Source organism: Periplaneta americana, chromosome 16, assembly GCF_040183065.1.
Source record: "Periplaneta americana isolate PAMFEO1 chromosome 16, P.americana_PAMFEO1_priV1, whole genome shotgun sequence".
NCBI lineage: Eukaryota > Metazoa > Arthropoda > Insecta > Blattodea > Blattidae > Periplaneta > Periplaneta americana.
The window spans coordinates 176,541,231-176,569,057 of NC_091132.1; the positions used below are offsets into that span (position 1 = coordinate 176,541,231).

Here is a 27,827-nt window from a genome sequence, read left to right on the forward strand (position 1 = left end):
TACGAGCCCTTCGTCCAGCTTCCAAAAGCCTACGCCGCACTGTTGTGACGTGAATATTCGCCCCAGTGGTAGCCATTAACTCGTGGGTTAAGTCGACAGCAGTTAGTCTAAGATTTAATTTACTTTTCCTGACAATTAAACGATCATCTGCAGGTGAAGTCTTCCTTTTCCGGCCACAGTTTCCTTTTTTCTGGGGTGTGATGGATCCAGTCTCCCTGTATCGTTTTATGATCGAATTAACAGTAGCCAAACCGATGTGACATTCTGCAGCAATTTGCCTCTGTGTCATAGAAGAATGCTCTGCTATTGTTATAATTTTAGACCGTTTTCGTGGAGTTGTATCCATTTGTGAATACGACAGAATGTACGCAGGACTGCAGTATTAAGTCTTCAACACAACTGAAATGCTTATAAGTACAAAACGGCAGGCAAAATGTCACATATAAAAAAAATAATGACAGACCTTCAACAATGGAATTACACGTACTACGTACTACAAATGTCAATTAAAGCAGTATGAGCAGCTGGGAGGCCAACAATGACAGAAAATGTAAAAATATGTCGTTTTCGGATTAATTTGCACGCTACTGTATAAAAAGATTCCTACTTTCGTTTTGTTTCGTTTATAGATCTAAATAATTACTACTGTTCTCCAACCAGGAGATCAACCGTGAAAGGAATGTGCTTATTATTGCGTCATCTTTTGGAGCGAAGTAGGTAGATAATATTATCGTTATAACGTCAGTTTAAAAACCATGCGCTCTCCGGCATTGTATATGGAGGGATTAAAAGACCAGGAGATTAACAGTGATCTAATTTTGTAACTAGGGTAGTATAAATATGTGTGTAACAATGTTATTGTTTGTGCTGTGACAGCGAGCCAATAGAGATACGAGTACCCACATGTGTGACCTTATGAGATCAACATTCATTCACAGCATTACCCCGTTCCGTTTCATCCCGCAAAGACTTTCTCGTGGTTGGAGCACAGTATATGCTATTCCTACAGTCAACAAATTCTTTCGTTATTCACTTTTCCGTACAAGACATAATCCGTATCGCGTCTTGGAGAATGGGCATAAAATATACTCTTCCTTAACCTCCAAAATCCTAATCTCCACCATGCTAGACACATCCTTTCTCTTGTTGTTTTAATTCTTATATATTCTTCCTGTCCGCATACGTTTTTCATTTCTGTGTAATCACTTAATGAACATATCCTTTTTTAAATACTGTACATTGCTTCCCTCGCCATCCCATTACTGTTACTTCTCTTATTTACAATCTTGACTATAAACTTTATATTCTTTGAATCAATTTCCTGCCATAGTGAATTTAGTGGAACATGTGCCAAGGTACACAATACTATCGGTTTTTGTTTTTCTTTTATTTTATATCATGTCACGAAGCAAGTCTGGAGTTAAGAGGCCCCAAATTGATTCGGATGTCTTGAAGAAAGAAGTTGAAGCATTATTGCTCCTCCAGGAATTAAAATCCCAATCAGAAAAGCCTGCTCTGGTTTAGGATTGCAAATACATTTTAAATATGATTGTCAGTTCTTGCAGCTATATTCCCACATATATTCCATGTGTCCCAACTGACAAGAGGGTATGTTCCAAGGTACATAAACCTGTTGTACCTTTGAACATATTACATATCCCTTCATTTTATTTTTTCCATCCTTAATAGGTCTGTAAAAATAGGAAAATACATACAGGAAGTTGTAAAGGAATCTTCAATAACTATTTCAAGCATTTTTTCATTTAAAAAATTTCATTTCCCAAAATTAAAAAAAATAAATAAATAAAATGCGAAAAGTGTTTAAAGGTACAACAGTCTCCCCTATCACTTTAAAATGTCAAATGGGACTTGGGATGAAATAGGGTACCGGTACCATTTGATACAGCTCTTCAAAACAAACAACTTTCATAGAAAAGGTTTTTATTAAATCCTACTCTTTCAATGAGATAACGTGCGAGAAGGTAATACTATTAATATTGGAAAATTTTACAAGAAGAAAATTTAAACACTTAATTCCATTTAGTGTTTACATAGTAAACATGCGCAATTACGTTAGCTCCCTCTGTACTGGTTGGATGATAGTTCACCTCTGCTTAAGGCCCGTAACACACTTGAACATTTTTCGCTAGCGAGAAATGTGTTGCCAGAAAGAGACGAAGAGCCTTCCTCCACACACTTGGCGAGTTCTCGCTATCACAGATCACACCTTGCTATGATCATCTATGCACTGCCTTCATGCAGAAAGCATTTTTTTCTGATTATAGTAATGACTCGTTGGAGGAAATATTATAGGTTATGTATTTACGTATATTGTCGTACTTAAATATATAACCTGTAAGTATATTGTCGTACTTTACTAATTACGTACGAACGCTTTGTTGAATCTGAGTATTCAGATGATGAGGAAATGGAGTTACATGAACATATTTTGTTCATGAAAAGAAGAAGAAGGCCTAAAATTAAAGCCAGAAATATCTGAAAATCACATTGTATCTTACGAAAATAAGGACGAGTTTTGGACACTGGTTTCGATTTGAATTATGATGCGTTTAGGCGTTATTTCAGGTTCAATGGACCACAGTTTTTTCCTGTTCATGATATGATAGAGAATTCTTTGCTATATTCTGATTAAAATTACGTAAACTGTTAAGACATATAGATACATTATTTCAAATGTTTAATCAATACTATTAAATCTCATAAAAATAAAATATAACCCTATTTATTTTCAGATGATCTGATATTTGTCTCCAGATTTTTTTTCTTTATTTCGTGTTTTTGTAGTTTTCATCCCGTTTATCACATAAATAGGCCTACGGGTGACATGATACAAGTTCGATAAGTTTCTGACTGCAATTATCATCCATTTTTCCTCATTTTCAATTAAAAACAATATGTTTCATCGCCACCTGTGAGACCTTTCTCTACATTCAATCGTCATGAAGAGTATAAATGTCAAACATCTTTGATAAATGTGTCAAGAAAATTCGCTGAGCTACCGATTCCAGCGAAAAACTCGCGCGAGGTTTTTGCCTCGAACGAGAATCTCTTCCAGTGTGTGGACGTCCATTTGAATCCATGTTATCAATTTTTTAATTTTCTCGCAACACATTTCTCGCTGGCGAAAACTCTTCAAGTGTGTTACGCGCCTAAATGCGACGTGTGTATGATGTGTTTCGTCGACTCAAGAGTACTCAAGATTCACATTCGGCGGCATGCAGGCGAGAAGCCTTCCAATTCCAGTGTCTGTGTTAAGAGTTTCACACAAAGAGATAATTCAAAGATTCATTCTTGCAAAAATCGGTTAAACTAGATTTAGACCTACGCTTAAAATATTTCTACAGTGCAATAGGTGATTGCACGAGATTGATGTAAAAGATTTTGTTGTTTTGTATGACACTGAGAAACTCTGCATGAAGAAAGATCACATAATTGGAGCACACTTTTTTTGTTTTGCCTTTTGTAAATAGTTCCACATCAGCATTCACCAAAGTAATGGCAAGGGCCATATCTTCTTTTAGTATTTTATTTTGGCCACTTGAATTTATAATAATTATAATAATAGTAGTAATTATTATTATTATTATTATTAAAGAAAAGGTAAAGGTATCCCCGTAACATGCCATGAAGGCACTTGGGGGACATGGAGGTAGAGCCCCATGCTTTCCATGACCTCGGCACTAGAATGAGGTGGTGTGGTCGGCACCACGCTCTGACCGCCTTTTACCCCCGGGAAGGACCCGGTACTCAATTTTATAGGAGGCTGAGTGAACCTCGGGGCCGTTCTGAAAGTTTGGCAACGAGAAAAAATCCTGTCACCACCTGGGATCGAACCCCGGACCTTCCAGTCCGTAGCCAGATGCTCTACCAACTGAGCTACCCGGCCGCCCATAATTATTATTATTATTATTATTATTATTATTATTATTATTATTATTATTATTAATTATGTCTTTCTTGATAGCACATGTTCCCTCAACTAAAAGTTCTCGATCTAATCAGTATTCATCTTCAGTTTTCTTTTGAATATTTCTACAGGAAAATGACTTTTTATATAATAAATGTCTGATCCACAGATGATGATGATGATAATAATAATAATAAATTATAGTGATAATAGTAATAGTAAAAAGAATAAGAATAGTTTTTATTAAAAGCAAAAGTGTATAAGTTTCTGCCGTTTTTTATTGTTGTGGAGATCTGTCATGGTACCTTATAACGTAGGGGTTCTTAACCTATGGGTCGCGACACAAACAAGAGTCTCTGTAGCTTTTGCTTGGGTCGCGGTATTGTCCCGAAAAAATTGAATTAAAGAAATGTTAATTAAAGCACTTGCAATTATGATTATATTCTGCAATTATTGCTTATCATGAAATGTTAGAACTCTATATTAATAAATAATTGTTACACTGATTTACTTGTTTTTATTACAGTAGCAGTGGTTAACTTAGGATTAGGCCCATGGGTCGCGGAAGTTTATTGCCCAGTTAACTTTGGGTCTTGGCCAAAAAAGGTTAAGAACCCCTGTTATACCATGAGGATGATTATGTTAGCGAGGGTAAACAGGAGAATCGACAGAAAAACCCCTTGCACCCGTTTTTTGCAACCAGAAATTCCTTCATGATATTCCATTAATTATCTGTTTGAGACATGTCAGCTGTTGTACTGGTATGTTGTATTAAATTGTCTGTCTGTCTGTCTGTCTGTGTAAACTGTATTTGAATTAATGAGCAAAATATGATTTCACTGCTTCCTGGTACCCATAATTTGTAACATTATCCCTGTTTGTATCTTCATTATAGACACAGTCACGCCAGAAATAATTATTGTAAAAAAGAATGCTATATATAGTTTCTCATGTTTATTTACAACCTTTTTCTTCCTAACAATCCATATATATCCTACCCACTGATTGGATACAGAATGGAGTGACACCGCTTGGAAAACTGTGAGGCACGAACGATGCTAACTGGCGTGAGAAGATGTACTGTAAATGTTCATCACACGAGGTTAGTGAATATTCCAATCCCACCATTATTCACAAACATGTCCTTCATTTGGTTATCTTAACAGGTGCTTCCCCGTTTATTTTCTAATATTGTTCTATACACAAAAATTTGTAGATGTGAATTATTTCTTTAAATAATACTACTCAACAGCCATTTTTCAACCTAAACGAAAACATGTGATCTTACAAAGAAATCTGCATAAGACTATTGTTAGAAGGAAAACTGACAGAAGATGTTCCCTCAAACAGAAGTGTGAGACGGGGTTTCAGCATATCACCAACCCTTTTTAATAGACACATTGACGAAATGTTTCGGACATGAGCAATTTACCTGAAAAACACTTTCCTAAACGCCCTTTTGTATGCTGATGATAAAGTAATACTACAGTCTAGTATATACAGTCACGACGCTCATTACGTAGTGAATATGCATCCATAAATAGTTGCTAACCACTAGGATCGCTAATATCGCCTCATTACAAACAATGCGAAATAGTACCAGCACAGTATATTGTTCCTAGCACCCTCACAACTCAAGCTACGTGAATATATACTACACTGTGGTAATACTTCAAGACAGTGAAGAGAAACTTCAGAAATCAGTACATATCTTGAATAAAACACCAAGAGAATGTGGCTTCATGGGAGGGACAAGTGAAAATCCATCATTACTGACCAAAAATCGCATTTTAATTTTTCTTGGAAAAAATAACTTGTGCTTTAAAGAATGTATCCCAAAGTTCCATGTAGTTCCGTCATTTGAAACTGGTCATAAAGCGGCCATTTTTAAATAGCTGCGATTTATATGCCTCAGGCATGAAAATTTTATACTGTAGTGCCATTTCTCGCACTTCATAACTTTTGAGATACTACTTGAAACTTCCCCCGAAATTGTGCTAGAAGGCTCATTTTTTTGTGCATGCTCATGAAAGCATGATAATTAATTCCGTACCTCTATTTTGCTCTAGTCCATAAACTGTATTGCTCAGAAATTATTGAGGTGTGTACTCATTTACTTAGAATTTTATAAACCACATAAAATAATATTTTTTACAATGAGAAGTAATACTAGCAATGAACTGCAAACGCCCAGTTTTACATAACATACAATACTAAATTGAAATTAAAAAAAAATAGACATATGTGAACATTTGGAAAAGTTTTAGGTTTTTTTTTAGATTCATTCTTTATTTTTCAAATTTCAAAAATCTTTCCTGACATATCTAAACAAATAGGACCAAATTTTTCCTAGTTATTTTACATATGAAGAGTTTGCGGGAAAAACGATGAATGTCACAGTTTTCTTAAGGTTGATGTCATTATGTAATTCAATGGATCACTGCGAAATTTAATGTTGTTCTTATGAAAAATGGTAAAAAGGAGAATTATCACCACGAATACAGTAATCCTTTCCTTTATTTTCTACAGAAACAGCACTACATCTTGCAGTTATAGAGTCAATTAGATCATTATGTAATCCTTAACAGAAATGTGACAGTCATCGTTTTTCCGGCGAACTCATTTGTTATTTTGCAAGTTTTATTCTGTACAAATTGCTATATTGCGTATTCCTTTATCACTTGTGATCATGATTATTTCTTTTTTATGATGACTAGGGAAGATTTACTTTTGTTCATTGTGTTGCTTGGTGAAATTGTGTCGCAACATCTTGGCTACCACAAAATCTGTGCACGATGGGTTCCACGGCAACTCAGTGACCAACACAAAACTCAGAGCATGGCCTCAGCATCGACATTCTTGATGCCATATCACACAGATGGAGACGCCTTTCTTGATCAAATTGTGACTGGTGATAAGACCTGGGTGTCTCACAACACCCCAGAGACCAAGCGCCAATCACGTCAGTGGCATCATCCCTCATCACCCAAGAAACCGAGAAAATTCAAACAGACTCTCTCAACACAAAAAGTCATGGCTACTGTCTTTTGGCATCGCAAAGGTGTTCTTTTGCTGGATTTCATGCCAAAAGGCACTACGATCAATGCATATCGTTATTGTGAGACTTTACGAAAACTACGGCGAGCCATCCAAAACAAGAGGCGAGGAATGCTTTCGAGAGGAGTTGTGCTTCTTCACGACAACGCCCGCCCGCACACTGCTGCTTCAACTCGAGAATTGCTGGATCAATTCGGTTGGGAAATCTTTGATCACCCGCCCTATAGTCCAGACCTTGCTCCTAGCGATTTTCACCTTTTCACTAAGCTGAAAGACTTCCTGGGTGGTACGCGTTTTGGAAGTGACGAAGAGTTGAAGAAGACAGTGAACACCTGGCTTAATGAACTGGCGGCAGAGGAGTATAACACGGGAATTCTAAAGCTAGTGAACAGATACGACAAATGTTTAAATGTAGGTGGTGATTATGTAGAGAAGTAAAGGAAGCTTCAGTTATGTAACAGACTTTGTTTTTTCAAATAAATATATATATTTTTTTAATTATTACAACAAAACGGTCGTTATTTCCTGGATCCCCCTCGTATGTGATACAATTCACAAGCATATAAGGAATAGAACACGAAAAGAGCCTGGGATACAATTTTTTAATACTGTTGCTGGACCAAATTTAATGTATAGTGGAGAAGGCAAACCATTAACAGAGAAAGCTAAAACAAAAATCCAGGCCACAGAAATGAAGTTTGTAAGATAACTTAGGGTACGTACTCCATTTTAGGTAAAAGGAAAAACATAGATGTAAGGAACGAATGGAGGGTCGAACCATTGTTAGACAGACTGAGAAGAAATGGTAGGAGATGGTACGAACATCTTGTAAGAATGTCGAACAACATGCTTCCAATGCTAACAGTGAACTATAGACAACACCAGAAAAGAAACATAGAAAGACCGACAATAAAATGAGCACCGGAACAGGTTCAAACCAAATCTAATTCTTGAGGTGAAGAAGAAGAAGATATTCGAATATATCACCAATATGTCTCTATCGGGCTTTTTTTTTTAGTTAGAAGATATATATGTATGCGCTTTATGTCGTGTACTCAAAAACCGCCACTGATGGATAAAAAAAAAATTCGTCTTTCGGTATGGACATAATTTATTGTTCTTTGAATAAGTGTCATGGTCAAAAAACCTCTGATGTATTTATGCTAGGTTTATGGGAGGGGGGAGAGTAATGGTATCGCAGAGGTCCTTCAACCCATAGCTCAATAGCCTATCTTTTTAGTCAGTCAGTCGTGAAGAAAGCGTGATTTAGTTAACAAGTGAAAGTTTTATCTCCGTCTTTGAATTAATTTTTGACGAATTTAACCTTCGACATTTACCTGGAGTCTTTCCTGACCCCAAACCAAATGTCAGGTAACCTCTGGCGAAACCTCGCTCTCATCTCGTCAAATACCATATCCCTATTATCAATCCCAACGACGCTAAATAACCTAGTAGTTGATACAGTGTCGTTAAATAACTAAATAAAAAAACTAATAAATCTAATTTTAGTTATTTGTTGAAATTCAAATACTGTATTCGAACACCTCGAATACTACAACGAACGTCTCGAAAAAAACTAAACTAATAATTATTTCTAACAAGATCACTTCCAGAAAACTGTAACACACTGAAATGAAAAATAAAAAATTGCGAATAAAAGATCATTATAATATAAATAACAATATACAAATTGTTATAAATAACACAGAATAAAATAATTTCGAGACAGATAAACATATACCTGAAGAAAATTAGGCGACATATTGAATCTTATATTCTGGAATTGTCATGAGACAGACTACCAAGAGGGTAACAAAAATACTTCACATAAATAATGTTAATTACATATTAAATTAGAGTACCGGTACCCAATTATTTATGTTATCGTTAATTCATATTGTTAGTACACATATAACGGACAAATACATGGAATTCAAAAAGGGATTATAGAGAAAAATGGAACCGGACATAATATTCAAAAAATCCCTTTTAGTAGCAGGAGGGTTAATCACGTATTTTGATCAATATCGATAAAAAGTTAAAATTTGTTTACTAGTGTACCTATGTAACTCATTAATTATGCAACAAAAGAATTATCTTTCAATAATTTAAAAGAATTTTAAACAACTGACGAATATCGTGGCTCTTCTACTACCAGCCAAGAAATTGTGGAAAAGTTAGATGTTTAAGTCCAGCATCATAAAATGATTTATTTTTGAAGATAAATTCACTATTGGCCTACTAATATAATAATTTCTTTTCCGAGTTGTCATTAAAAATTGGGACAAGTGAAAATAATTTCAGAATTGGGGATATTTTTGTGCCCTCAAAACAGAGCAATCCCAATTTTAGGGTCATACAGTGTGTTCACCCCGTTGACATTAAAGTACCATCGCAAATATCTATGTTTGACTTTGTGATCATGTTATGGAAGTTTCACGGTCCTCTATGTGATCTGTGTTCACGGCATTCTTGATACAATTTTATATCCTATGAAATTAATGGAGTTTCAATACGATTATTAATTTTTACTTCTTTTAATACTACAAGATTAAGTATTTACCAGCGATTGTTGAAACACAGGTAGGCCTAGGTATATAATTACATTTATTCTTCTGCTTAAGCCTACATAGGCCTAATTTATAATGCTCTGTGGGCTATATGAGACGTAAGTTTCACGAATATATTGTCTTCTTAAAGCTGTGTGAGTTGAAAACTGTAACATTAAATTTCAGAACGTGGATTCCTTCGGATAAGCTCCAGAACATGGATTGCACCCTTTCCCTCTTACTTCAAAATTCCAACCTTGTGCACACAAAATAAATTACTGGCACTGAAAAGTGCATTTTCGTAAATATAATGATACGCATTCGACAAACGCAGACAAATCTGCTCTTTTTACTATTTTAAGACATAATTTGGTAGGTGCAATCCGTGTTCTAAAATTTTCCCCATGTGTTTGTGCTAATGCCGATTTCCAATCTAAATTATTGTTACGATATTATTCTGAATTTTATTCATCTTCCTCCAAGTGTAGGCTGCCTAAAAGACAAAGCTTACCAAAAAATTGTTGTTTGTTGAGTAAATGGTAGGTACACAATTGTAATGAAAAAAAACCAATGGAGAAGGAAAACAAAAAGAAATAATACAATTATAAGTAATTGAAGACGACTAAACGAAAGATCATTAATTCCAGAAGAAACATAAAATTTCCTAGTAAGGTATCCATTTGCTATCAAGTGTCTCGATGGAATTACGTTCGCTGTCGTACCAAACGTTAGTATCATAAACTAAGTGCGTGTTGGCGATAAAAACAAGACAATAAAATGAAAATATGGCTGCAGTCTTTGGCAATGTTTTGTAGTTGTTAATAATGACAAAGTAAACAACAATTCTAAGTATATGAAAATATGGCTGCAGTCTTTGGCAATTTTTGCGGTTATTAATAATGACAGTGAATGACAATTCTTCTAAATATTAATTATTCTATGAACTACATTTTTATAGTCTTATTTGTGGTTTGTATCAGAATTCTAGCCAAATTGTTGGTCTCACCTGCTATATTAATAAAGTCACGCCGTTGATTTTCAAGGTCATTGCGAACAGCTGTTTGTGAACCCATAAATGTTGCAGTTTTGTTGAAGATTTAAAATGTCTGCTATATGTCAGAACTACATATAATTTGTAGATGCATACACTCACTTTGTTGGTTTTCAGGGTTTGTTTATTAATATTATTTCTTTTCTAATAGGCCTAAATTAGTTATAAACATGTTTCTTTTCACTTCGTATTTACAGGTTACAAAATTCACTGAGTTGACTTAATAGATAATGATGTGTTTTGTGACGCATTAGGTTAAAGGTATGTTTCTGCATTTTTTTATAGATCTTTATACTTGGTCATACTTTATTATAATATGTCAATAATTTCCTCTGTTTACATTTTTATTTTATTTGTATAATTTACATTCTTAGCTAGTTTTCTGTAGTTATATTTATTTAAAATTATATTTTAAAAAGTGTATAACAAATAATATAGGGTAACAGTATTGTTATGGTGACTTGCCAGGTTCAGACTATAACTGGCTGCCTGGACATCTGAAATATTTATAGAAAAGCACGACAGATAATCCCATGAAACTAAAACGTATATGATATCCTAGACCTTTCACGTCAGAGGTGAAACAACATAAAGCGGCAAAACATTGTCAATTTACTACCCACAAATTTCTTATTTGAATGGATCTTAAGAATACTGTGTAGGAACTTACGTCTTTATTGCATTATTCATTTTATTATTTTTTGGTGCAAGGAATATCTTTATTTATTTATTTATTTATTTACTTACCTTTATACTACAAATAAAAAACATGTTTTTCTGTAATATCATTTTAAGTGGCAGCCTTTGTATGTAAGTAGCCTACTTACGCCGTATTCTGAAGTATAGCTAATTGATTGCAATGAAACACTGTTTTCGAATCCGTAATAATTTACATCACTACTCTGAATCTTGATCTTACCTTTGTGCATAAAGTAATATTGAAAAAATACACGTTATATACAACGAAAGCAATGAGCACCCATATTACTTTAGAATCTCCCGCCTGCATTCAGCGTTGCGAAACCTACCCATGCTTCGGCTTCTAACTGAAGAAGGCTCTGATAGAAGTCATCTATAACACATGCGTTGTTGTAATATCTAGTGCAGCCACCGTCAACTGGCCTGCATACTAGTTCGGAGTGCCGAGACGCTGGCTGAGGAGGTAGTAGTGTGCAGTGTGTCGAGCCAAGCCAACGCATCCCATCACAGAAGCCAACTTTCTGACCTTAATTTACAATGCCTTCTGCGATTGTGTTCTACACGAACATTGACACCTAACATAAACAAGTTAGTGAGGGAGAAACGAATTAAAAAATTCAGGAAAACCATTGCTAATGATCAACGAATAGTACATTATGGAACGAGCCTATAATGATAGTAATTAAGAAGCGAGTATGAAAATTATGAAACTCGCTTGCGCTCGTTTCATAAACATCCATACTCGCTTCTTAATTACCATTATAGGCAAGTTTCATACGACTTTTTATGCTCGACCATATTTCTAACTTGAAATTATTTAGATGTATACATTTTATTTGTATCTGACAAGATCGGAAGTGACCTTGTTCTAGGTCGTGAATTGTGAGATGTGCGCAGACGCGAAAGTATTGATTTTTTCCGAGGAACAATAATGTCATTGACCTTGATGTAATCCCGTTAAACTTGGTAAAACCTTGATTATTGAATTCGACATTGAAAAACGAGATGACAAATCGAATTTATTTGAATATTATTTACAATTAACGCTAATTATTATAGTAACAGAACATAGCCTTCTGCGACAGTATTGGATTTCCAGCCTCTCTGACTTTTCGCTACTTCTCTTTCGATTGCATATCCGAGAATAATCGATACTTGCAGTTATATAACGGTACAAAATTGACTTGTCATTGGTTGAACATCTGTAAGCTGAGTTGTCATTGGATGAAAACACCTGTACTTTAATGAGTAGGTGTACTTTAATGACATGCATTAAAGAACTGCTATCCGGTGTATAATTACTACATTTCGGCATGGTCGAGCATAAAATAATTTTTATCATTTGTTATTTAGGCCTACTTCAGTCTTGTAACAGAAACGACACTATGTTTCATATGTTATAAAATATAACAAATAATTGGTTTTGTGATATATAGTGTCAAATAAAAAATGGATAATTAATTTTATTTTATTGACGACATTTGAACAAAGGAATACGATGATAGTATTTAAATATTAGTAATGGGTTCGATTTGTTTAATATTTTGTAACAGTGAAAATGCATTATAGGTCTGTAAGTTCTCAATTACTTTAATATGAAAAAAAAAAAAAAAAACATTTGTTTCCAAACTGCTGCACTACATAACGAAAAAGTACAACTTGCTTATTGTCTTAAACTAAAAAGTGATTTAAAGATTCAGGAAAACCAATGCTAACGAACAGCGAAAATAAATTTAATAATTTGTTATTTACATTGTAATAAAATAATATAAGCCTACTTTAGCCTTGTAACAGAAACGATAATATGTTTCATATGTTATACATAATAAGAAATAATTGGTTTTGTGATATATAGTGTCAGATAAAAATGGATAATTAATTTTATTTTATTGACGACACTTGAACAAAGGAATAGGATGACATGATTTAAATATTACTAATGGATTCGATTTGTTTAATATTTCGTAATAGTGAAAATGCATTAGGCCTATAGGTCTGTAAGTTCTCAATTACTTTAGTATAAAAAAGAAATATTTACTTTCAAAACCGATACAATACATAACGGCAAAATACAACTTGTTTCTTGTCTTAAACTGAAAAGTGGTTTACTTATTACACAGTTTCTCTTAAAATAAATTAAGTACATGCTTCTTCCGTGTTTATTATGATTATTAGGGCTCATTAAAAGGGTTGAACAAGTGAACGGACGCACTGCCATCACCTGATTCCTTCCCCCCCAACTCCTGCTGCACAGTTGATGTCTAAGGGATAGAACTAAGCTAGCGAGCAAACTGTGCCTGCACCATAGTGCACTGAGATGACGACTCCTGGTCTAGTGTGATCAGCGAATAGGGATTATAAAGAATGGACACTTCGCGTCGGTACCTTTGATGTAGCCGGACCGATTTCAATGACCTTCAAGCCAGCTAAAGCGTGAGATTCTGCTTTCTCCCTAGAGTTGGCGCTGACATCACACCAGCTAGCATTCGACACAGCAGCAATATAACACCTATAAGTAATATATCTAGGTACATTATGTACTCAAATAAAATAAATTGGATCCATAGAATAATAAATCCGTCATTAACTGTAATGTCTAGACTCTAGAGTTCCTTTATAATGAGAGTTGAGACGTTGAACCCAACAACAATTAAAATATGTAATGATTTGATAGCGCTGAAAATGGAAAAACAAAACTCTTACGAGAAGTAAAACATATACCTATATTATATTATATACAAGTATTAAACGAATTCGATACTTAATTTTATAATGTATTATATTATTTTATAATATAATTTATGATATCAGAAATATAAAATATTATTATTACAACTAGTTTGTCACTGAGAAATAACGAAAAGCTGTTAACTTGAATTTATTTGAAGCAAAGCATTCCTGGATTATGCAATAAGGTAGGCGATGTTTGGATCCTGTGTCTCAACTCTATTCTCAATTATTATCTTTAGTGTATGCTCGATTACACTAACCTCTAGCGCTTGAAAGTGAAACTAAACGCTGGCGCACAGAGAAACAAAACACAGGAAAATTCGCTCAGTGTCCATTCTTTATAATCCCTATTCGCTGGTGTGATAGTTGACAGAAGCAAGCTGGAAACACTTTTGTGTATTTACTTACAGCATATACTGTTCACTCTATTTGACAGGGGAAAGCTTAAAGTATAGGTTTATTCTTACCGTTATTTGTTTATTTTTACATGCTCTGCTACATTGCGAGGTTCATTTTTCACATTGTAAATTTATTTCAACTCAACAATAGGATTTTATTCTTCCAACAATAATTCCTTTCTACAATTCACCTTAAACGCTCTCGTCAACAATAGGATTTTCACTCAACACAGTATTCGTTATAGCACTCCACTGACGGCAATGACAATTTACTTGGACTATTACGAACAACAATGAACTGTTAATCTTAACTAATATTTACAAAGCACTATTTACAAATCAGAACTATCGGTTCTCAGTTCACAGTTCTTCTAGCTCAGTCACTCGAGTTCACAGTATCTCGAACCACAGTCCTTCAGAGACAGTTCACTGTACTCGAACTCAGGTCCCTCCAACTGCGGTCCACTGCACTCGAACTCAGGTCCCTCCAACTGCGGTCCACTGCACTCGAGCTCAGGCCTTCGGATGCTGTCACAGTTGCGGACGCACACTCGAGTCGAACTCCGGTACACAAGACTGGCTTGCTTGCTCTGACTTACTCACTGACTGGCTGACTAATCAACTGAAAACTGCTCGAGTTCGCTGGCGTTTCTTCTTTTATAATCACAGCGACGTAGCCTCGAAAGTTCGACGCGTCTCCAGAGATAGCACTCCAGAACAATCCAGAGACCTCTCCTCTCTACCAGCACCAGATGCGCGCGCACTCCCTCGCCGCGTAGGCCCTCTCCCCTCTCTTCTCTCCGCCGCGCGCCGTCCCTCAGAGCTCCGTGGAGCCTGTGTCGACTCACGCGCGGTCTGCTCTCTTGCGGGACGCTGGTCGTGAGTTCGAATCTCACGTCGCTGTCACAATATATTCTGCTCCTAATAAACATTTGTCAACAGCTCGCATTCTGTAAATTTATGTCAGTTTCTCAATTACGTCTTCTAGTTGTGATGGATGTGATCAAGACGGAATCTGAAGTCAATCCTTTAGCTATGGAGGAAGAGGAGAATTGTAAAATTGATGTAGACGAAAAGAAGCCTCTATCACAGGTAAATTGAATAGAAATTCTGCTTCATAAATCTGATGAAATCATATTCATTGCCTTGATGTCAGGTGATCTTGAAGGCCTTTGTCATTGCTCTATTGCAGAGATAGATATTTATTAACGAAAGTTTTCAAGTCAAACTTTGTGTAATATAATTTTTATCTATGATATCTCTATGTTCTGTAGGAAGGCAATTCATTGGATCTCCAAGTGACTGAGATAAAGACAGAATGTTTGGATCACGGTTATGATGAGAACGTAGAGATGAAATATGAGGAAACTCCATTGCCAGTTAATATTTCCGTGATGAAGTGTGAAGTCGAGGTGAGTAGTGTTTAAAATTTTTTGTTATTTTTCTTGTTACATTTAACTTGTTTTCTGATTGTCCATGTAGCCTATTATCATCTCTGTTCAATTCTACCTGGAGGATATTTTGGTGTTTGATATGAACATAAAGTAATTGTGCATATTTTTGTGTTCCAAAATGCCTGAGTTAAACTGCATTAAGAGTTCAAATTTTAAGTAGTAACAGTTATAATAAACTATGGTTGGAAAAAAACAAGATTCTCGAATATGAGGAAAAATTGTAGTTATAGACATAATTTTGGTTTGACAATAATTGTTTTTTTGCCTGAATCTTCGAAATTTTTCCTGTGGTGCACAAGTACCTCATTATTAATTATAGAGAGAGGTCACAAAGTGGGCGTACCCCCATGTATTACGACACTACATTGGGTATGATTGATTGATTGATATGAATATGTACCTGATAGTTTAAAGATCCAAGACCTCGATATGAAGACTTTCATTTTTATGGCACAGCTGAATTCTGTGCCATGTCCTGGCAGATGTTTTGCGAAGATAATCGTTGAAAGTATCTTCCACATCTGCTCGTAGTTGTGCCATTGTGTTATAGTGGTGATTTCGGACTTTGTTCTTGACGAACCCTCAGAGAGGATTATCAGGTGTTGTGAGGTTGGAACTTCGTGGAGACCAGCCAAAAGGAGCTTGAACATCTGCAAATCCTCTTCCAATCCACCGGTTAGGAAAGGTCGTATTCAGGCAATGAGTTAGAAAGAGAATATAGAGCGGCCATGTTGTCCTGTATTCAGCGCTCTTTGCAGTGCCACTGCGAAACACAACAGATATAAACTAAGCACCCACTGTTGTAATAATTCGTCTGCTTACAACGTTGTGTATACGGAGGTAGAGCTACGATTAAAAAAAAAAACATGGTTCCTATATGTGCAGCATATAACTGCAATATCAAAAGGAAAAAGACAACTGATCTATCATGTTTCAGGTAAATTTTATGACGTTAAGGGGTTAGGTACAGCATATATAGCATTAAAATTTTGGAAATTTTCAATATTTTTTCCCCCCATAACTGTATCTTGTACAATAATGAAAATTAGTATATTTAAAACACTGTCCTTCTGTTATATGAACAAATATTTTTACGATTTAAAAAAAAATTTACTTCCCCCCCCCCCCCCCCAAAAATTGGTTTACTGTGCAGTGATGAAGCTTTTCCCACATAACTCAAAGACTATCCAACATTCTGTGATGAAATTTTTTGTGTGCATATATGCATACCATATCTACAATATGATGCAAGATCACCTCTCTACCTTTGATAGATTATCTGATAAAAAATAAATTCATTTAAAAAATGGTCAAATATCAATATTTTCTTCTAACACAAAATAAAATAAATATTGATTAAGGAATGTAGTTGAAAGAGCATGATATTGTAAACATGAGTTTCAGAAATAAAATAAAAGTGAGAGAACATGAAAAAGTTCGTGATTTAAGACGGTGCTTATTCCGTCGGATCCCGGCCAACTAGTCACTCATAACGAGTGCACCTCAGTACATGTGTGGACTTCGGTCCTACGTTCATAGACATCTATGACGTAGTGCAGAGGGCGGCCACTAGAGGGAACCCAAGAGTTGGAACTTAATCAGAGACAATTCTGTCCGACGCCGGGGTGGTATCCGGTGTGGCTTAGTGGATAAAGCATCAGCACGTAGAGCTGAAAACCCGGGTTCAAATCCCGGCGCCGGAGAGAATTTTTCTCCGTTCCATTACTCTCTCATCGCTACATGTAATTTGTTACATTGTCTTATGCAGGAGAGCAGTTTATCACCTCAGGGAAAGACTGAGATAAGAACAGAATGCAAGGACTACAGCCATGTTCCCACACCAGAAATGACAGCAGTTAACGTTTCCAGTGTGAAAAGTGAAACTGAGGTGAGTGATATTTATGAGCTGCACTGGTTAATTTTACACTGATATGTACCCTTCGAAATAATTCTTCCATGTTAGGGACTAGGGAGTTGCAGTCAAGCCTCTTACAGAGTTCTCTCTTCCCATTTGTCATTTAATTAAAATTGAATGCACTAATAATTTTTTTGCGCCTTTTCTGCCTTACACACTTTGTCATTTCCGCCTCACTAAGGCAACTTTACCCATTATTTCGATTGGTTGGATGAAATCGCGTTGTTTCTAGTGACGAGGTGTGTTGAATGAACAGAAATGGGTCTAGTGACGACACAAAGATAAGTTTTTTTAATAGTTCTGTCAAGTAATTACGTAGATTACATAATTCAATGCACCTACCTATGGCTTGTGATGTCGGGGATTTTCTAGTTTGCAACAAATAAGTTAGTTTAATAATAGAGGTACATTAATTTATTAGATTAGACGTGCTTCTATTTGTAGTTAAAGCATTATTCTACTGATAGGACGGCAATGTTCAGCCACGTAATTTAGATCTGGATGCATGAAACTAGATATCTATCAGATGACTATCACTTCTATAACTTTTATCTAATTGATTAACACGTATCCATTTTTGAAAGCTAAACAAATCGTATAAGTAGTTACTGTAATTATTAGATTTAATAGTTACTTCTGCTGCTGATAGATGTCGACACATGTATTTTCTATGTTACTTCTGTTCCTCATAGAAGTTGACACATATATTGTTATTGTCTTACTATTTGTTTAATCATATACATTAATTTATTAGGTTACACTGCTTCTATTTGTAGTTAAAGGGCGAAACCCTCAAGAATTATTCTGCTGGCAGGACGACAATGTTCAGCTACGTAATTTAGACCCGGATGCATGAAACTAGATATCTATCAGATGACTTCTATAACTTTTATCTAATTGATTAACACGTATCCATTTTTGGAAGCAAAACAAATGGAATAAGTAGTTACTCTATCTATTCGATTTAATAGTTACCTCTGCTGCTGATAGATGTCGACACATGTATTTTCTAAGTTACTTCTGTTCCTCATTGAAGTTGACACATATATTGTTATTGTCTTACTATTTGTTTAATAATATACATTAATTTATTAGGTTAGACTTGCTTCTATTTGTAGTTAAAGGGCGAATCCCTCAAGAATTATTCTCCTGGTAGGACGACAGTGTTCATCCACGTAATTTAGACCTGGATACATGAAACTAGATATCAATGAGATGGCTATTACTTCTATAACTTTTTTCTAATTGATTAACACGTATCCATTTTTGAAAGCAAAACAAATGGAATAAGTAGTTACTGTATGTATTAGATTTAATAGTTACTTCTGCTGATAGATGTCGACACATGTATTTTCTAAGTTACTTCTGTTCCTCATAGAAGTTGACACGTATATTTTCATTGCTATTGTGTTACTATTTGTTTAATAATATACATTAATCTATTAGGTTAGACTTGCTTCTATTTGTAGTTAAAGGGCGAAACCCTCAAGAATTATTCTGCTTGTAGGACGACAATGTTCAGCTATGTAATTTAGACCTGGATGCATAAAACTAGATATATATCAGATGATTGTCACTTCTATAACTTCTATCTAATTCATTAACACGTATCCATTTTTGAAAGCAAAACAAATGGAATAAGTAGTTACTGTATCTATTAGATGTTGACACGTATATTTTCATTGCTATTGATAATAATAACTAAGGCCCGGAATTTTATGTTTTTACATATATATTTTTGCTTCATTGAACATAACTGAAAATTCGTATGGCGATGTTATACACCTCCAGGAACCAATTGGCGAAGTTTTATTTAATATAAAAATGTATACTTTGTTTGTTAGCACATGAAACCAATATTTTAAAATAAATACATAAAACTTACGTACCGGTATTTTCGGGATTTCTTTGTCTCTCCTTCTCAACTGCTAAGAAGTGAGTGCTGCTAACCATACCACTGTAGCTAGATTATTTAATGAATCACTGGCGTTGTTAAGGTCAGGTGGGATTAACTACGATAATGTCCTTCTTCTAACTTACGGAGCAGCATACATGAAGAAAGATGCTATGGTATTAAGTGTGAGTTACCCCAACCTGATCCATGTTGTGTGTGTGGTTCATTGCTTGCGTGATATCTGTTAGACAGTACGTACTATATTATTTTCCAGATGTAGACTGCGATGCAACTGACTTCATTAGAATACGTCATACTCACAACATGTGACATAGAAATAACATTTTCACGCGACAAGGCCTTGCTTCGTGATAATCGATATTTCTTCACTAGTGAAAATTTGAGAATGATGTTTGTTATGCACTGCAATCCTGATAGGATGCAGAGGTTAATAAAATTGAAGAAAACTTTTAGCACATATTTTCGAGTTTTTGGTTCATATTTTTAGATTTATAGCACATGAAAACATAAATATTTTCCACTTTTTTAGCACATAAAATTCCGGGCTCTAATAATAATAATACCAACTTCACGATATCAGTGTTACGGGATTGATGTTTGGAGCAAGAGGAACGATACCTAACTTCACTTCTCAGTTCTGTAAGACCCTAGGACTGCACAAATCTTTTCTGAATGAACTGGACCTCCTCATAATTAGAGAGTCAGTCAAACTTTTACGGAACCACCTATATGGACTCTAATTCAGTGTACTGAAAAAACTAACGCACCATTATCTTTTTTCTTTCTCTTATTAGCTTTCATTGCTTCTTTGCTTGTAAGTTTTTTAATTCTGTAAATTGCCATTGTTTGTTTGTTTTTGTACTTGTGTACTTTTTTTCTTACTCTGTTATCTTTCATCATTTATATTGTTTTGTATGCTTTGTCTAATGGCAGCCTCTAATTTGAGGTAGCACAATAAAATAAACATATGACTGTTACGCAAAGGAAAAATTTCTGTCACTTCGAGAAGAAGATACTAATTGATTATAGAAAAATAATTTGTCCACACCTGTGGAGTAACGGTTAGCGCGTCTGGCCGCGAAATCAGGTGGCCCAGGTTCGATTCCCGGTCGGGACAAGTTACCAGGTTGAGGTTTTTTCCGGGGTTTTCCCTCAACCCAATGTGAGCAAATGCTGGGTAACTTTCAGTGATGGACCCTGGACTCATTTCACCGGCATTATCACCTTCATCTCATTCAGACGCTAAATAACCTAAGCTGTTGATAAAGCGTCGTAAAATAACCTACTAAAATAAAAAAAAAATAGAAAAATAATTTAAAATAAAATAAATACAGAGTGTCCTAAAGGTTTCGCACCATTAAACTAATCTTTGTTTGTGGTGTATCTATGCTCCATTAAGCTCCACACACATCTGTGGGCGAAAACGCATGTTGTTTAGAACACAGCTCACAAAGCTAGGTGATGATGACGCACCAATCATCCTCGATTCCTGACTTAATATATTCCCCCAAGAAACAAATCCAGCAGACTTAAGTCTGGAGAGCTTGGAGTCCATTCAACAGGACCCTTGTAACCAATCCAACGAGAAAAGTTATCACGCAACCGATCGAGCACTGCTGTGGCATAATTTGGCGAGACGTCATGCATGAACCACGTAGGTTGGTCGCCAAGGACGTCGTATTCCAAAGTTGTTGTCTACCTTGTTGCTATAGCGATGTGAAATGAATATAAAACAATTGACATGAACTAAGACAGCGTCTGTGGAACCTGAAGGAGCATATATGAAATACATACAGAGTTCCTATCTTTGGAAACTTTTTGGACACACTGTATAATGCATCCTGCCATAAAGAACCACGATCGTCAATGCAGCTTCATGCTCTGTACAATTGCATGAAGAAAGCAGCTAAGATTTGAAAGGAGACGAGGTAAGATAAATTTTAAACAGCCAAGCCGAAAATGGAGAGTCTGTATGTTATGACAACCTCTGTAAAATGTTCGTTTCTGTTTAATTAATTGCAGATGGGAAAGTGCAAAACGGATGTTGGAGTATTAGTTCCTAACCTGAGTGAAACATGTTCACTGAACTTGCTTGAACCTCGGTTTGAACTGTTAGAAACGACGTATGGTCATGGTGAGTCATTGTAAATGTAGGTAATCAATACTAATGCCCGTGTGCACCATTCTCGATTAAAATTTGACCATGGTTAAGTCGGCACTTGAACATCTTCAACGCCAATTTGCGGAGTATCAATCTCGATCAAAGTTAAACAAGCGAGTTGATGATGATCAAATTTGATCACGGGTGTGGGACTGATTATCTTGAATTGAACATGGTCAAGTCGAGAAAACCAAAATGGCGGCACGATTTGACGTACTTGATGGAATTGAAGATGAAATGATGTATCTTGAACACGCAAATCGCTGCGGAAATGACAGAATTGGTGTTATTGTAGAAAGAGTAAGTTTGTAGATGAATAATAAAAATGTTTTTTTTTTTCTCAAAATAGACTAATGTTTTATATTTCTGCTTTGGAAGATCGGGACTTTACTTGAGGATAGAATATTATTTAGGCCTGACTGTCCAATTTTGTTAACATAATAATAAAGTAGTTATTCTATGCCGGTAATATAGTAAAACTAAACGACCATTTTGTAGAATGCGAGATTATCACTTATTAGCTATAGATTTTCCGTTTGAAACTATTAGGACCTACATGACGTTTTGGACAATTAGGCTATTTACGCTTGAATTAAGAGAAATTACACGGATTCCTTCCTTTCCCGCTTCCTCCAAAATTCCAATCTTGTGAACACAAAATAAATGGATAAATTTCAGAACAAGGATACTTTCCTTTCCCTTTTACTACAAAATTCCAACCTTGTGCACACAAAATAAATTGGCACTAAAAACTTCCTTTTCGTATGCATGATGATGCGTATTCGACATACACAGACGAATTGGTTTTTTTTTTTTTTTTTTTAATTTTAAAATAATTGTTAGCGAGGTATCCGTATACTGAAATTTTCCCAAATAAGTTATTGGCACTGAAATGTGTCTTTTTCGTAAGCAAGATGATGAGCATTCGACAAACACATACAAATCTGCTCTTTTTAGTAGCCTATTTCAAGATAATTGTCAGTGAGGTATCCGTATACTGAAATTTTCCAATTATTATCAATAATATGAAATAACCACTGTATAAATTACGTTACAAATTATGTAGAATTATGTAAACACGTATAACTTGTGTGAATTGTGAGGTTAAATCCAACCCGGTAGCCTGCTTTTCTCATAGAGAACTTCCGTCAGTACTTTTATTCTGTAATATGGATGCAGAATTGCTGACGAGTTCTAAAAGAATTCCCACTTCGAACTGTGAGAAGTTCGGTGCTCTTTTCTTTTTTTCTTGCATGATTATTATTGAAACTTGTTATATGAAAACTGCGAGGATGTTTGAAACAGTCCGACAAACAAAAACGAAGCGATAATTGACAGAGTGCGTTCGTTCGCTGTTTTATATGCGGTAACCTAGCGCTCAGATGATTCTTCTCAAGCGAGCGCACTGTCAGCTGACGGTACTGAGTTGATTGAGGGAAAATGTTGGTGCACCGCATCTGTAACTTATCATTGTCAAGAATTAACCATGTTTCCGTGATTGCTGATAAACTGGCTAGATGATCGAGAATGGTGCACACGGTCATAAATATATGAACAACATCTTAGATTATGATTTACGGGTAAATTGTAATACTTCTTATTTTTAGATGAAGTGATATACAAAATAGAGGTGGATGAAGATGAATGTTCAGCAACTTCCGAAGCGCGAGTCAATCAAGTGGACCTAAGTGCATTAGAAGCTGCAGGGCTGCATATTTTGGAATCACAGCAAGAAACTACAGTACCTCAGCCTTCGTCAGACTCTGTACAACCAACAGTAGCCACAAACCCCCAAGCTACTACTGTCTCACAACAAGCAACAATAGACACAATAACACAAACTTCAACAGCCTCATCACAATCAACACCAGCCACATTGCCCCATCCTACACAACAGAAATGTACTGGACATAACTGCATAAACAGAAGCAGTCTGATCGAAAGAAAAGTGAAAAAAATAAAAGATAAGATGCGTTTAATGGAGGAAGAACACAGGGCAAAATTACAGCGTATGGCACTGATACATAAAAAGAAAATGCAAATATTGGAACATGAAATTCAAGTCAAAAAACAAGAGCTCGAATTTAAAAAGAGCTTTAAATTGAGCACGATATGAAGATTAGAATAATTATTGTAATTTGTATGCAATTACGTGAATATATATGATAAGAACTTTCTTGTGTTAAATTTTAACGTACCTTGTTAACATGTTTCGACCTGTTTTGGGTCATCTTCGGAACTGGTCGTTGTTGGTCTTGGCGCCTCTTGTTTCCTGTGAGGTTGCGACCAGTTCCGAAGATGACCCAAAATAGGTCGAAACATGTTAACAAGGTATGTTACAATTTAACACAAGAAAGTTCTTATCATACATATTCCGAAGTGATACAGTGTTAAAAGTTGTGTAATCAAGATGTACAATTACGTGAGTTGGTCAGAATGCAATGCCTCCTATTTTTTTTTTCTTTTTTAATTTAGAAGAAAATTAAATTAAGTTTACATAGCATAACAGTCACAACATTCACGATTAATTTTTAATTTTTCAACAGTAATCTCACTAGAGGTTTTGATTTATCTAGAGAAAATCGAAAGTCGAGTGGGATTTAATTGACTATTACAGGATTAGAAGAAAGTATATAAAGATTAGAAGTAATAAAGTACTCTAATACAATAAAATATTAATTGACTTAGTGAAATTCTATTTCAATAATGTTAGCTTTACAAAAACCTTTGAATGGTGCCGCCAATTTCAGTTGACTGTCTGCTGTAAACAAATGACGATCGCAAAGCATGTTTTATAGTACTGTAAAGAATTTCCAGTTCGAAATGTTGGCAAACAAAGAAACCAATGGTAGGGAGGTGATAAAAACAGAAGAAAGTATATAAAGATTAGAAGAAATAAAGTATTCTAATACAATGAAATAGATGTTAGTTGTCTTACTAAAATTCTTTTTCACTAATGTTACCTTCACCAAAATGTTTGAATAGAGCCGCCATTTTCAGTCGACTAAATATGCGGGAAACAAATTACGATTGCAAAGCATGTTTTATAGTACCTTAAAGAATTTTCAGTTTGAAATGTTGGCAAACAAAGAAACAAATGCTAGTGTAGTGATAAAAACAAATAAATGCTAGGGATGCCATAAAATTAAACAAATGCCAGGGAAGCGATAAAATTGTGCCATAAGAAGTCATGATTCGTTGAAAGACGTCCTTTCGTATCATTTTATTAATCAAAAGTAGTATGACGTAATAAAAGTGTAATAGTCAATATAATCTCGTCTTTTTCCATAGTTTTTTTTTATTTTAGTTGGTTATTTAACGACGCTGTATCAACTACGAGGTTATTTAGCGTCGATGAGATTGGTGATAGCGAGATGGTATTTGGCGAGATGAGGCCGAGGATTCGCCATAGATTACTTGGCATTCGCCTTATGGTTGGAGAAAACCTCGGAAAAAACCCAACCAGGTAATCAGCCCAAGCGGGGATTGAACCTGTGCCCGAGCGCAACTTCAGACTGGCAGGCAAGCGCCTTAACCGACTGAGCCATGCCGGTGGCTTTTTTCCATAGTTTTTGTCACCTTGAAACAAGAGCATGTATTCCATTGCGGCAAAATTCACGGTCCTTCTTCCTCAGCCATTGGAATTTTTCTGAGTCTCCTCATCTTCAAAGTGATTCCCACTATGAGCTTCCTTTAGTGCATCAAATACATGGAAGTCTGATGGAGTTAGGTGAGAGCTGTATGGTGGATGAGGCAAGACTTCCCAACCAATTTTCGCAGTCTCGTTAGAGACGTATTGACTGATGTGTGGTCGTGCATTGTCATGCAAAAGAAGAATATGAGCTGCAGCTTTTGATAGGTGAACTCGCCAAAGACATGAGGGTTTTGACGTTGTTGTTTAGTCAAGTGTCCGAAGACATGTCTGAACCTTACAAGTGATACCAAGAAGGCATCACTTATGAAGCAACTAGGCCAGGAGATAATGGGGTAGGGTGGCCAGTTCCTTTCCCCCTTCATTGCATACATTGCCGACTAGCTACATATTACACTAGTCAGACTTCAGATGCATACAAACAATTGTTCTTCCTCTGACACATATCGTCAAGTGAGATGTACTGCCTGATAATAGATATACTTATGAGCCAGAACCTCAATCAGAGAATGGTTTTGACTCAATAGACAGAATTTATTGTGCAGCTCTGCTTCAAAAAATCAACCAGAATCATACTCCTTGCATCCCAAAAAAACTGTCTCCATAACTTTCCCTGCAGATTGCACAGTTTTGAATTTTTTTCTTCGATGACATTTTGTGATGCCATTCCATCGAGTATTTCTTGGACTCAGATTAAAAAAAATGAACCCAATTCTCATCTCCAGTCATCATTGCAACAAATTGGAGGCTGTTGTTTTCCTTGCTTCTTATACTGATCATCCAACATTTCTGGTGCCCATCAAGCGCAAACTATAGAGTTACCCAGTTTATCAATAATGGCCATCACACTGCCTTTACCTATGGAGAGCACGTGACACAGTTGATCTCTTGTTACCCGGTGGTCATCATGAATGCATTTGTCGACTCGCTAGATGTTGCGTGGAGTCTGCAGTTGCCAGCGAGCTGCTTTGGTTTTCATCAACCAGCAGTGTTTCACCTTCAACTTCTGTACAGTGATGAAGCCATCAGTCCACACCTGTGGAGTAACGGTCAGCGCGTCTGGCCGTGAATGTTATGTTTTATTTAACGACGCTCGCAACTGCAGAGGTTATATCAGCGTCGCCGGATGTGCCGGAATTTTGTCCCGCAGGAGTTCTTTTACATGCCAGTAAATCTACTGACATGAGCCTGTCGCATTTAAGCACACTTAAATGCCATCGACCTGGCCCGGGATCGAACCCGCAACCTTGGGCATAGAAGGCCAGCGCTATACCAACTTGCCAACCAGGTCGTCTGGCCGTGAAACCAGGTGGCCCGGGTTCTAATCCCGGTTGGGGCAAGTTACCTGGTTGAGGTTTTTTTCGGGGTTTTCCTTCAACCCAATACGAGCAAATGCTGGGTAACTTTCGGTGCTGGACCCCGGACTCATTTCACTGGCATTATCACCATATCATTCAGACGCTAAATAACCTAGATGTTGATACAGCGTCGTAAAATAACCCAATAAAATTAAAAAAAAAAATGAAGCCATCGTCTAACAGTGTTTGAGGAATCGCGTCAAATTCAAATTTTAGACATTACCAACATATTTAAGGAGAAAAAAATGAGAGACATTACTTTCTGCTCGACCCTTGTATATTACAAGTATTAACTGCATGCCTTTCTGCTTCATTATTATGAACAGCACTATCATAATGTATATCCGGTATTGTTCATGTAACTCATCAGTATTGTATTATATTGTATATATTTACAGTCCTTGGTATTTGTACTTTGCTTGACAGTGGGAATATGAAAGATGTCAAATAAATCTTAATAATACTTACTTACAAATGGCTTTTAAGGAATCTGGAGCTTCATTGCCGCCCTGACATATGCCCGCCAGCGATCCCTATCCTGTGCAAGATTAATCCAGTCTCTATCATCATACCCCACCTCCCTCAAATCCATTTTAATATTATCCTCCCATCTACGTCTCGGCCTCCCTAATAATACTACAAAGTCTTAATTTGTAGTCACAGTCTAGTTGAAATATAGAGTATATAGAAGGGTTTTACAGTATTCTAGTCCATTGTAGACATGAGATGGAACAGAATCAATTGTGTAACCGTGGGAAAACAACAAATTCCACAATTTGGGACATCTGGCCGAAATCTACGGCTGACCACTAGGATCCAGAATACAAAGCAGAGGTTAAATTAAAAATACAATATGATTGCGGAGAGAATACGGAACAATGATAAATTTAAAAATAAAGTACAATTTGATTTCAGAGAAACATGAAATGAAAATACATTGAAGAGTAGTGAAATGAAATT

The 27,827-nt window shown here is 35.9% G+C and overlaps 1 protein-coding gene across 2 annotated transcripts in view; it reads left to right on the forward strand.

Annotated features, from left to right (window-relative positions):
• The first annotated feature begins 9,467 nt into the window (after positions 1-9,467).
• Positions 9,468-27,827, forward strand: part of LOC138692037 (zinc finger protein 664-like) — a 33,953-nt gene continuing 15,593 nt past the window's right edge. The window contains exons 1-6 of one of the 2 annotated variants that reach the window (XM_069814864.1): positions 9,468-9,568; positions 15,401-15,504; positions 15,687-15,824; positions 17,635-17,754; positions 21,719-21,830; positions 23,465-27,332. In XM_069814864.1, coding sequence (XP_069670965.1) covers positions 15,406-15,504; positions 15,687-15,824; positions 17,635-17,754; positions 21,719-21,830; positions 23,465-23,973 — 978 coding nt within the window. In that variant the 5' untranslated portion in view covers positions 9,468-9,568; positions 15,401-15,405 and the 3' untranslated portion in view covers positions 23,974-27,332. Of the gene's footprint in view, positions 9,569-15,400; positions 15,505-15,686; positions 15,825-17,634; positions 17,755-21,718; positions 21,831-23,464; positions 27,333-27,827 lie in introns of those variants that run through there. The other variant, XM_069814863.1, reaches the window with a different exon arrangement.